Source organism: Bison bison, unplaced genomic scaffold, assembly GCF_000754665.1.
Source record: "Bison bison bison isolate TAMUID 2011002044 unplaced genomic scaffold, Bison_UMD1.0 scf7180017864371, whole genome shotgun sequence".
Classification (NCBI taxonomy): domain Eukaryota; kingdom Metazoa; phylum Chordata; class Mammalia; order Artiodactyla; family Bovidae; genus Bison; species Bison bison.
The window spans coordinates 8,793,357-8,805,494 of NW_011494943.1; the positions used below are offsets into that span (position 1 = coordinate 8,793,357).

A 12,138-nucleotide genomic window follows, 5' to 3' on the forward strand; every position below is an offset into this window, starting at 1 on the left:
AGCTGACCTCACACTCTTTTGCCTGGGTTGCTAGAGTGCTTGGTGAACCCACAGTTCTCAGGGGCACTGAACTCGCCCTGCATGGCCCCTCAGGGCTCAGTGGAAGTGGCTCAGCTGGGTCCTCCAGCCCAGAGGGTGCAGGCCACCAGTGTGAAACAGTGCGGGGTGCGGAGGTGCAGGCCCGTGTCTGGTCAGGGCTGGGAGCAGGGGCTGTGTGCTGCCCTCAGCCACGTGTGTGGCTAAGCCCAGGGTGGCCAGCGTCCTCAGCCACCACGCTGGGCCCCCAGGACCCTGAGCCGGAGTGGGAGGCAGGATGGGGCTGGCGCCAGACAAGGTTCTTAGGCCACGTCTGGACCCACAGCCCAGCCAGGCCTGCTCCGGGAGGGTGGGGGAGAGGCCTCAAAGGAGGATCCAGAGCTGTAGGTGCCAGTGGTGGGCCTCCTCTCTTCCTTTATTTGGACTTTGTCTTTGGCTGGGTCGTTGTTAAACAAACGTGTTTCTCGGTGGGAAACCCAGGGCCACCCGCTGCCATTGCTGTTTACCGATGTCCCTGTCCCGGGCCCTGCTGGGCCACGGTGTCTATTTTAAGCGCTTCCTTTGGAACTGTTTCATTTCCAGAGGACACCCCCTCCCACTGAGACTCCACTGGGGGTGCTGGGGGACCCCAGAGTGCTTACCCGTCAGTTACTGCCCTAGGGCTGTTTCCTGGGGAAGGGTGCTAACCCCTTCCTGCCTTCCCTGTGTGGGGCTCAAGGTGGGCACCAGGGGCAGATACTGGCCGTGGGTGTGATGGACTCGGGAAGGAAGGCTCGTGCAGCCTTGTCCACCCCCGAGGTGCACAGACCGATGGTAATTATACCAACAGCTGTGATTGCTGCCCGGGCATCGCCGTGTCCGCCTGCAGCTGACACGGCACATGCAGAAGCGGAGGCTCAGAGGTGACAGTGGTCACGCCACCTTGTTCGAACCTCTGCGTTTATTTGGTCCCGAGGCAGGAGCCCACTGCGTGTCCAGGCTGCAAGGCCCCCACACCCGGCCAGCTCTCAGCTCGTCCGAGGCACGCAGGGCCGTTGTCCTGCCCTGTCCTCTGCCTGGAACCGGCCCCGCCCAGCCCCCCTTTCCCCAGTGAATTTGTTCTTTCGCTGATCATATCTTGCTTTTGTGGCCTTGGGTTCCTTTCCTTTGCAGGCGTGTTATTTCAGGGACCGGTCCGTTGGCCTGTTGATTCTTCTTCCGTCTTCTCTGCTGCCCTGGAGGGAGCTTGTCCACCCAGCTGCAGCGCCAGCTTCTGGTCCCCATGGGAGACTGGAACCAGAGGAACTGAGTCCACCCCAGGGGTCACACATGCCCCAGACTCATTCTGATGGGTCTTTCTGTGCTCTTTCTCTGCAGCCTCAGGCCAGGGAGCAGGGAGGTGCCCTCCACCTGGCACCCTGGGTTCCCTGGGTGTCTGACCCTGGCTCCCACGTGGCCACTGGACCTCAGGACAGAACTTGCTTTGCTGTCTCCCGGAAGAGACTCACATTGACCAGGGCCGCTGCTTCTGGAGCCTGAGCCTGGGGTCAGAACCTCCCTGAGCTGTGGCAGGGATGCTCCTCCCACGGGAGCTGAACTTGGTTTTGACCTTGTTCTTTGCATGACGTTGGTCCCAGCCTGGAGCAGGGCTGTATGGCTCGTCCCACGTCCCCTACCCAGACTGAGGTGTGCTCCAGGAAGTGCTCCGGAGCGAGGAGAGGTTTGCTCACAGCTGCACCCTCACAATGGCCTCTTGTCTGCGGCGCATTCCTCCTTAAACAGGCCCAGATCCAGGCTGCTCTCGCCCCGACCCCCACGGGCACGATGCCGGGAGGTTTGCATTTGGACAGGCGGCCGGGCCTGTGCGGCAGGCAGCCGAGACTGTAAGTGTTTGATGGACCAGGAGAGGCTGGGCCGGAGGCACGGTGATCCACACCCTCCCCTTCTTCTTAGCAGGGTTTGTTTTTTGAGAGCAGTGTTGATGGTTTTATCCCCTGAAAATATGAAGTGACCTGCATTAGCGTAGGCACCTTGGGAAAAGGCAGGAAAGTGTAATGAATTAAACAGCCACCTTAATTCCATCCAGAGATGGCTGTTTTCCTCGAGTGTGCGGGCGCATGTGTGTGTGTGCACGCGTGCGTGCGTGTGTGAGAGATGACGTCAGGCCCGTGCATGCATCTTGGGTTGTTCTGCTATTTTTACTCAGTATGCTCAGCATTTCTCATCTTTAGAACCATGATTTTGATGACTTTGCAGGACTCCGGCACATGGATTCAGAAAATCTCCGTAACCTCGAATTGTTTCCAGCGTTTGCTGTTTTAATGCTGATGCAAACGTCTCATACATAAATCTTTCTGCAGATCCGATCATTTCCTGGGGGGTGAATTCCCAGCAGTGGGCCAAAGGTCTTCAGGCTCTTGTGCACATGGGGTGGGCAGGTGGGGGCCAAGGACAGGTTTTGAGAGCAAGGGAGGTTCAAACCTGGTTTTGTGGGCGGGGGTCTTGCATTCACCAGAGGAAGGAAGGGGGCGTACTCACTTGGGAATGGTGTGAGCAGGGATGGGCCCCTGTGCCCTGTGGGCGATGGCAGTCCTTTCCCCTCCTAGTGGCAGTGTGGGGACCCTCCCAGTACAGCCTGGCCCCATATTTGTCAGATGCCCTGCAACGGTGCATTCATCCTGTCCAGCTGGGCACCTCTAGCCTGCCTACTGGGGGCATTAACATCCTGCAGGCAAGAGAGGAAGCAGCCTCATATCCTTCCCCACTGGCCTGGTCCATTGAAAGGCCACTTTCTGCCCATCAGTCCCTCAGCCAGCCGGTCATCAGATGTGGTCACCTAGGGGTGTCCATTCTGCAAAATGACCAGCTCCTGAACACTCTTGTTGGCTTCCACGGCCACATGTGGACACCCTGGGCTGCCTGCCTCTCTACCGGGAGCAGGGAGAAGAGTAAAGTGAAAAAAATACTCGCTGCCATGGTGAGTTATACCCATTCTCCAAGGAGGAAATGGAGGGTGTTGGCAGGGAGAGTTTGACCCTGGGAAGGGAGAGGTGGCTGTGCGTGTGTGGGCAGGACTGGAGCATGTTTCTAGGATGCCCACGGGGGACGGGATACTAGAGGACCCTGTCCTGCCAGCTTCGTGACAAGCCGCCTCCTAATTTTTCCCAGCTGGGTGCTCATCATGTCACGACATCCTCTGTGTAGAGACAGCTGCTCCCGGGGCGTCCCTTGCAGAGTCTGCCTTAAAAAAAATGATCTTTGGTTACATCACCGAATATTTTGGGGCAAATCTAGAGCGATGTTATTCTGTGATGACTTCTACCGGCTGGGGTTTCGTGTGATTCTGGGAAAGGAAAAAGGAGGCTGCTTTTCCTCTCCTGGGTCCCTGATGCAGCAGTTTTCTGGAGCTCGGCCACGCTTCCATCCTTCTGGCTGTTGGGCGTTTGTTGAGTGTGGTTGGGGCTGGATTGGGGCTGGGTGCAGAGTTGGGTGACAGCACCCGCAGGAAGGGCCCCAGACAACCTTGTAGCCCAGAGGTTTCATCCATCTAATGGTCCCTGTGTTAACTTCCTGTGACTGCTGTAACAGATGACAGCAAACCGCATAGCTTACACAGAAATTGACTCTCATGGTTCTGGAGACCGGAAGTTTGAAATCAAGGTGTCAGCAGGGCTAGCTTTAGGGAAGAATCCTTCCTGGCCTCTTCCAGCTTCTGGTGGCTCAGGCATTGTTGGCTTTGGACTGCGCCACTTCAGTCTCTGCCTCTGGGATCACATTACCTTCTCCTCTGTGTGTCTCAGCTCTCCCTCTTCTTTCTCTGATAAAGACACTTTTAGGACTTAGCGTGTGTGCATGCTAAGTCGCTCAGTTGTGTCCAACTCTCTGTGACTCCATGGACTGTAGCCCGCCAGGCTCCTCTATCCATGGAATTTCCCAGGCAAAAATGCTGGAGTGGGTTGCCATTTCCCCCTCCAGGGGAATCTTCCTGACCCAGGGATTGAACTCATGTCTCCTGAAGCTCCTGCATTGCAGGCGAATTCTTTACCACTGAACCATCCGGGAATTATGCAATTTACAGCCCATCCTAAATCCAGGACAATCTCATCTTGAGTCCTCACCTTAGTGACATCTGCAAAGACTTTTTTTTTTCAAAGGAGGTCACTCTCTCAGTTCTAGGGTAGGGACTGGGATATAATCTTTGGGGGGACGCTGTTCAAAGTGCAACTTCTCAGTGTGAGATGGGGGTTAAAGTCCTGGTGCCTGCCTTCCCTGGACCCACAGTTACAAACCTGTGGTCCAGTCTGGCCTCTGAGTTGTGAAGAGAACGCACTTGAGGCCTAGGAAGGGATGGAGAGCTGGCTCGTGTAACGGAGGAGAGGACCCCGGCTCTCTTCCCAGTCCTAGCGGATTGGGGTGACCAGGATGACACAGGAGAGAGTGCTGTGAACTGCAGGGGCCTGGGCAGGCTCTGGGAGGAGGCAAGAGTGAGCCTGGCTTTGGGGTGACTTGGAATCCTCGAAGGAGGGGAAGAGGAGTGCTCTTTTGTGGGCATGGTGTAAGCCATCAAGGGTACCCCATCAGCCCTGGAGGTTTGCTGAGCAGTGACCGTCTTGATGGTGGAAACAGCCCCTGTCTTCTCAGAGAGAACTAGACTAACCAGGGTGGCTGGCGGTGCCGGGCAGTCAATGTCTGGATGGATAATATAGCCGAATGCTAAGCTTGCTGATAGCGTGGGGCCAGGGAGTGGCGTGAGCGAGGAAGAAACACCAAAGCCAGGAAGAACAGCCGAGAAAGGAGAGGATGGTGGTGGGGCTAGGCGTGTGCTTTTGGTGGAGATTTTGTGTCCTGGGGAGCAGTGATCTGTGCACATGCTGGTCTGGTTCCAACTCATTGCCAAAGCGGGACTGTGGATGGTTGGGGCAGAGAGGTTTTTGCTTTGGTGCAGGGTCTTAATTTTTGTGAGTCACAGTGGAGGGGGCTCTGCAGGGAGGGGGCTCTTTCAAACAGGGGCACAGGCCTCGCTAGGCCTCACAGGTCGTTTCATTCCTGTGGGCAAACCTGGCAAAGAGCCCTCACCCCACCTAGTTCCTGTTCTTCCCAACTCAGCCCCAAGGAGTTAACACCAAGGAGTCCTGGACATGCATGTGCTGAGGTGGGTGGGGCATGGATCCCTCCTTCAGGGAGCTCACAGACAGACAGGAGCCACTATCGAGGAGAATTTGGACAGTGCTCTCGGGGCGGGGGTAGACCAGATGTCACGGGAGGCCCTGGGAACCACTAGAGATCACAGTTCCGGGCACTCGGCCCTGGACTTTCTGGCCAGTTTAGCAGCTACTTGACCTCTCTCTCCGGCACTTCAGGCTTCTTTGGATGCATGGTTTGCACCCGGCGGTATCTTGCTGGACAGCCCCTGGTGAGAGGCGGAGCTGTGCCAGGTTGGGGTCCCTGCACGGGCTTTCCCTGCTGCCCTTGGCCATGAAACTGATCAATCCGGAAGTGAAGTCAAGTCACGGTGGGGCCCACTAACTGATTGCAGCCCATGGACGTGATTTTGTTCAGCTGCACAGCGTTTTTAAAGAGGTTGTTTTGCTTCGTTTGTGCCAGCATTTAAAAATCAAGAGATTACATATTAAAAAATACAAGATCCAGATTTCTCCCCGAATCTGCACAGTTCCCTCTCCGGTCGTCCCTACATGGCCTCAGGGAGGGTTGAGCTTTGCAAGCCAGGATTTTGTGCCCTCTGTCCACTGAGAAGGAGGTGTGCCTAGGGCTTAGAGAGGGTCCCCCCAGGGGTACTGCGTTTGAGGAACTGATAGTACTGGTGGTCGGGTGTCAGAGTCTGGGGTCCCCTTGGCTTCCTCTTACATCCAGCGCTTCACAACACATACTCCCCTGGCCACCCACCCACTTAGCCACCCATCACACCCTGGTCTTCTGAAGGAGGTTCTGTCTATAGAGAAGAGGTGAGGGCTCTTTGGGAATTTGGAGGAAGGAAGACTGACAGGAGGGGATGCTCAGATGCCCTGAGAATTAGGGGAGGAAACGGGGGCGGGGCTGGTCCCTGTAACCCTGGGTTACTGGGGCTGCGAGGTGGGGAGGCGGTGGGAGAGACCCTGTGCGTCGCTGAGGGCCCAGGCTGGATGGAGCTGGTGAGTGTTCCTGCCACGTGGGCCCCTTCCTGCTCTGGTCTTTATAACCGGGAGCAGCTGGTTCTCGTTTGCAGTGAGGCTGCAGGGACCATGGGGCTGGCCGCTTCTCAGGCACCGTCCCCAGCACCTTGGAGGGAGTGGACGGACCCTGGTGGAGATGGCGGGGGGCCAGGCGGAAGCGCCAGGCTGTGTGTGGGGTGGGAGTTGGGTGGTCACCGTCCCACATGGGCCTGGGTCTGGCTGGGGCAAGTAGTACAGGGTGGAGGCAGATGCCACCGGGGCTGAGGACTGAGAAATCCACAGTGGTGTGGACTTCGCCGGGATCTCTGTGGACAGCCATGTGGTTAGAACCCTGGGCCTCGGAGGTAGATGAGTCTTCCGGCTCTGCTGCTCACTCCACGCTGCCGGGCACGTTACTTAAGTGCCCAGGCCTCAGTTTTCCCATCCGTATCAGGGGATTGTAGCGTTATTTACACTATGGGGTTAGGGTAGGGAGCAAATGTGGCTGTGCATGGTAAGCCCAGTGCCTTGCCTGTTGTTAAACGTCCCAGCGTTGGCTGTTCCTGCTGACATTGATATGATGGCGTCATTCCCATCGCGATTCTTACTGGCTGTTGTTATTCGGGGCATCTCCCATCTGATGGGCTTCCTTGGTGGCTCAGACGATAAAGAATTTGCATGCAATGCGGGAGACCTGTGTTCGATCCTGTGGTTGGGAAGACCCTCTGGAGTAGGAAGTGGCAAGCCGCTCCAGTATCCTTGCCTGGAGAACTCCACGGACAAAGAAATCTTTGGTGGGCTGTGGTCCATGGGGTCACAAAGAGTCAGACATGACTAGGCAAGCAACACTTTCACTTTCCCATCTGTTGGTGGTGGTGGTGGTTGCTGATGCTGTCCGTATTGGGTGGAGGTGATGAAGGGTAATTGTGGCCATGACAGGAAAGAAATCAAAATCCGCTCTTGAGCTGGAGCATCCTTATAGAAAATGTAGCTGGTGGGGCCACTGCCACGTCAGGACAGAGAAGTCCTCCAAGCTTCAGTCTTTTCTGTCTCTCCCAGAACATGTGGCTGCTCGTGCCTCAGCCCCTAGTAGAATGGGACTGTCACCTTTTCTTCCTGAGAGGTGAAAGGGCACAGGAGTCTTCCCTCTTGTACCCTTGTCCCATCTTCTTCTGTGAAACAGGCCGTCGCTGTAGCCTCCCCGCCGGCTGCCTCCTTTTTTTTTTTTTTTAATTTAATTTTATTTTTAAACTTTACATAATTGTTATTAGTTTTGCCAAATATCAAAATGAATCCGCCACAGGTATACAAGTGTTCCCCATCCTGAACCCTGCTCCCTTCTCCCTCCCCATACCATCCCTCTGGGTTGTCCCAGTGCACTAGCCCCACGCCGGCTGCCTTCTGATGCTCACCGCTAGCAGGATGTTTCCAGATGTTCCCCAGCCATCTGCTCATCACCTTCTCCTCGCTTTATCTTCCAGCCTTGAAAAGATCTTTTGAGGTCGAGGAGGTCGAGACGCCCAACTCCACCCCACCCCGGAGGGTCCAGACGCCCCTGCTCCGGTCCTCTGTGGCCAGCTCCACACAGAAATTCCAGGACCTGGGTGTGAAGAACTCAGAGCCTGCAGCCCGCCATGTAGACTCCCTGAGCCAGCGATCCCCCAAGGCCGCCCTGCGGAGGGTCGAGCTCTCTGGGCCCAAGGCTGAGCCTGTGTCTCGGCGCACCGAGATCTCCATCGACATCTCGTCCAAGCAGGTAGAGAACGCCGGCACCGCCGGGCCGTCCCGGTTCGGGCTAAAGCGGGCCGAGGCGCTGGGCCACAAGACGCCGGAGCCTGCGCCCCGGAGGACGGAGATCACCATAGTCAAGCCCCAGGAGTCAGCCCACCGGAGGATGGAGACCCCGGCCTCTAAGATGCCCGAGGTGCCCGCTGCCCCTGCCGCTGACGCAGCCCCCAAGAGGGTCGAGATCCAGGTGCCCAAGCCAGCTGAGGGGCCCGCCTCCCCCATCCCACCCCAGACCCTGGAGAATTCAGAACTCGCCCCGATGTCTCAGCTGCAGAGCAGGCTGGAGCCCAAGCCCCAGCCCCCCGTGGCCGAGATCCCACCCAAGAGCCAGGAGGGTGAGTAGCAAGGTGCCAGTCACCTGTGCTGTGATGACTTGGGGAGTGGGGAGCTGTATTTGCCTTGGAATCTTGGAGAAAGAAGCTGAATATTGAGTTGAGGGGTGGCTTATACTTCTGAAATCTCAGGGGCAAGGCCTGGGGGGCTCTTTCCGTCCCATAGTGGACCACAGTGCAGCAAGTTGGATTTCAGTTAGACTCTGCAAAGAATCTCTGGGTTGTGAGGGTCCCCTTTTAATTGGTCAACAGGGTCGTGGTGTAACCATGGCTGTGACCCCAGGATGTGGGGGCAGGAACCAGGACAGGCTCGTGTTGGGGTGGGATGGCTGTGAGACCCCAGGAGAGGCTCTCACGGTCCTGGTGGTCCGTGGTCCCTGGGCCTTGGAGAGGCAGGCTCGGGTTCTAGAAGGGTGACAAGTGCCCTGCAGGTGCCCCCAGGGCACAGGCTGCGGGAGGTGGGAGGGGGCGGTTCCTGCACTGGAGGGTCTTCCTCCCAAAGGAGGGAGGGTTGTGCCCAGACGGGAAGGGAAGATGACAGCGTCTCATCTCTGCACTCTGGGGTTTTCAGGGCTGCCAGGAGGGGTCCCAGGCCAGGGAGCCCCGTGATTCCTGCCCATGACTCTGTTCAGGGCTCTTCTGCTGGCTGGGGGGCGATTGAGGGCGTGGCTACTGTCCTTGGAGGGTCCAGACCCAGACTTGTGCTCACGGGGAGCTCACAGGGGACATGATGCTGTCCCGTGAAACACCATTGCTGCCCCCTGCCCCACAATGAGGGTCTTGGCCCCACAGGCTGTGTTAAGGTGCCGGCTGAGCTGTGAGCCTGATGAAAGCTGGGTCCAGTTGTAATCCTGGGACTCGGAGCTCAGTAAATGTTCAGTAAGTGTCCCTTGGGTTGGACAGGCAGAACATTCTGGGTTTTTGATTAACCTTTTAAAAATTATTTTTCATGGTGGTCAAACACACATAATATTGACCATTGTAGCCGTTTTTAAGTGTACAGTTCATGCATATTAAATACACTGTGCTGCTGTGCAACCGTCTCCATCCATCTCCACAACTTTTCATCTTCCAGCTGAGTCTCTGGCCCCATTACCTCCCCCAGTCCCGGCACTTGGCGCCCGCCTTCCCGTTTTCTGTCTCTGTGAGTTTGACTACTCTGGGCCCTTCCTGTATGTGGAATCCTGAATATTTGTCCTTTTGTGTCTGGTTTACTTCACTTTGCAAGTCTTCAGAGTTCATCCATGTTGCAGCAGGTATCAGAATTTCCTTCCCTTTCCAAGGCTGGATAATATTCCATTGTATGCATAGACCACACTGCGTACCCATCCATTGGTTTTTTGTGTGTGTGTGTGTGGGGGTACTCAATACATATTTATTGTTTTGAAAATTCCTTTGAAAGCCGATTTCTTATTTTTTCCTTTTTAAATTCTTTTAATTGAAGGATATTTGCTTTACAGAATTTTGTTGTTTTCTATCAAACCTCAACATGAATCAGCCGTAGGCATACGTATATCCCCTCCCTTTTGAACCTTCCTCCCAGCTTCCTCCCCGTCCCACCCCTCTAGGTTGATACAGAGCCCCTGTTTGAGTTTCCTGAGCCATACAGCAAATTCCCGTTGGCTATCTCTTTTACATATGGGAATGCAAGTTTCCATGTTACTCTTTCCATACATCTCACCCTCTCCTCCCCTCTCCCCGTGTCCATTCTCTATGTCTGTTTCTCCATTGCTGCCCTGTAAATAAATTGTTCAGTACCATTGTTCTAGATTCTGTGTATGTGTGTTAGAATACGGTATTTATCTTTCTCTTTCTGACTCACTTCACTCTGAATAGTAGGTTCTAGCTTCATCCACCTCATCAGAACTGACTCAAATGAGTTCCTTTTTGTTGCTAAATAATATTCCATTGTGTATATGTACCAAACTTCTTTAACCATTCATCTGTCTGTGGGCATCTAGGTTGCCTCCGTGTTCTAGCTATTTTAAACACTGTTGCAGTGAACAGTGGGATACATGTGTCTTTTTCAGCTTTGGTTTCCTCAGGGTTTATGCCTAGGAGTGGGATTGCTGGGTCATATGGTGGTTTTATTCCTAGTTTTTTAAGGAATCTCCATAATACCATCTTCCATATTGGCTATATCAATTTACATTCCCACCAACAGTGCAAGACCGTTCCCTTTTCTCCACACCCTCTCCAGCATTTATTGTAGACTTTTTGATGATGGCCATTCTGATCAGTATGAGGTGATATCTCATTGTGGTTTTGATTTGCATTGCTCTGATAATGAGCGATGTTGAGCATCTTTTCATGTGTTTGTTAGCCATCTGTATGTCTTCTTTGGAGAAATATCTGTTTAGGTCTTTTCCCCACTTTTTGATTGAGTTGTTTTTCTGGCATTGAGTTGTATGGGCTGCTTGTGTATTTTGGAAATTAATCCTCTGTCAGTTTCATTCGCTATTGTTTTCTCGCTTTCTGAGGGTTGTCTTTTCACCTTGCTTAGTTTCCTTTGCTGTGCAAAAGCTTTTAAGTTTAATCAGGTCCTATTTATTTACTTTTGTTTTTATTTCCGTTACTCTAGGAGGTGAGTCATAGAGGATCTTGCTTTGATTTATGTCATTGAGTGTTCTACCTATATTTTTCTCTAAGAGTTTTACAGTTTCTGGCTTTACATTTAGGTCTTTAATCCATTTTGAGTTTATCTGTGTGTATGGTGTTAGGAAGTGGTCTGATTTCGTTCTTTTACACGTAACTGTCCAGTTTTCCCAGCACCATTTATTGAAGAGGCTGTCTTTGCCCCATTGTATATTCTTGCCTCTTTTGTCAAAAATAAGGTGCCCATAGGTGCAGCGGTTTATTTCTGGGCTCTCTGTCTTGTTCCATTGATCTGTATTTCTGTCTTTGTGCCAGTACTATACTGTCTTGATGACAGTAGCTTTATAGTATAATCTGAAGTCAGGAAGGTTGATTCCTCCAGCTCCATTCTTCTTTCTCAAGACTGCTTTGGCTATTTGGGGTCTTTTGTGTTTCCATATGAGTTGTGAAATTTTTTGTTCTAGTTCTGTGGAAAATGCCATTGGTCACTTGATTATCCATCCATTGTTGATGGACACCTGTGTCCTCCTACTGCTTGGCTGTCGTGAGTAAAGCTGCTGTGAACTTGGGTGTACAGATATCTCTAGTTCCTGCTCTAAGTTCTTTCTTAAAAAAAAAAAATTATATATTTATTTGGCTGCCCCAGGTGTTAGTTGCAGCATGTGGGATCTAGTTCCTTGACCAGGGATCGAACCCAGGCCCCTGCATTGGGAACAGGGAGTATTAGCCACTGGACCACCAGGGAAGTCCCTAACTTTCCTTTTTAAATGAGAATTTTCCCGTGGTGATGGGGACTTGTGATAGGGTGAGGGTAGGGGTGTTGGTGGAGCAGCCGCTTTCTTCTCAAGGCATGCATTTGACCGAGAGGGTCGGGTGGGGCAAGGGGCTGACTGAATTTCCCGTGACGCTGGGCGACAGTCTGGCGGCAGGACCAGAGGTCCCTTCCAGCCCTGCTGTGTGAGTCTGTGTCTACCCAGACGTGACCCTGCAGAGCCACCCCACCCCCCAGGCACCGTGTCAGGACACATGGCCTGTGTTTGGGGAGTGGCCGGGAGGCCGTTTCCTCCTGCTCTTCTGTTGGTCTAGGGCCTTTGCTGCCGGATGCGGCTCGCTCCTGGGGGTGAGGTGTTCACGCTCAGTTGAGTCAAACAGGATGTGACTAGGGAGACGGTCGTCAACCATCCAGCTGTTGATGAGACTTGGCCCTGGATACCCGAGGAGATGGTCCCACTCTGGGCGGGAGGTGGGACAGGCAGGGG

At 53.9% G+C, this 12,138-nt stretch overlaps 1 protein-coding gene across 3 annotated transcripts in view; it reads left to right on the top strand.

Annotated features, from left to right (window-relative positions):
* The window catches only part of SEPT9 (septin 9), a 181,089-nt gene that overhangs the window by 91,587 nt on the left and 77,364 nt on the right, over window positions 1–12,138 (top strand). For all 3 annotated transcript variants that reach the window (XM_010856236.1, XM_010856234.1, XM_010856235.1), the window contains one exon: window positions 7,646–8,287. In XM_010856236.1, coding sequence (XP_010854538.1) covers window positions 7,646–8,287 — 642 coding nt within the window. The remainder of the gene's footprint in view (window positions 1–7,645; window positions 8,288–12,138) is intronic.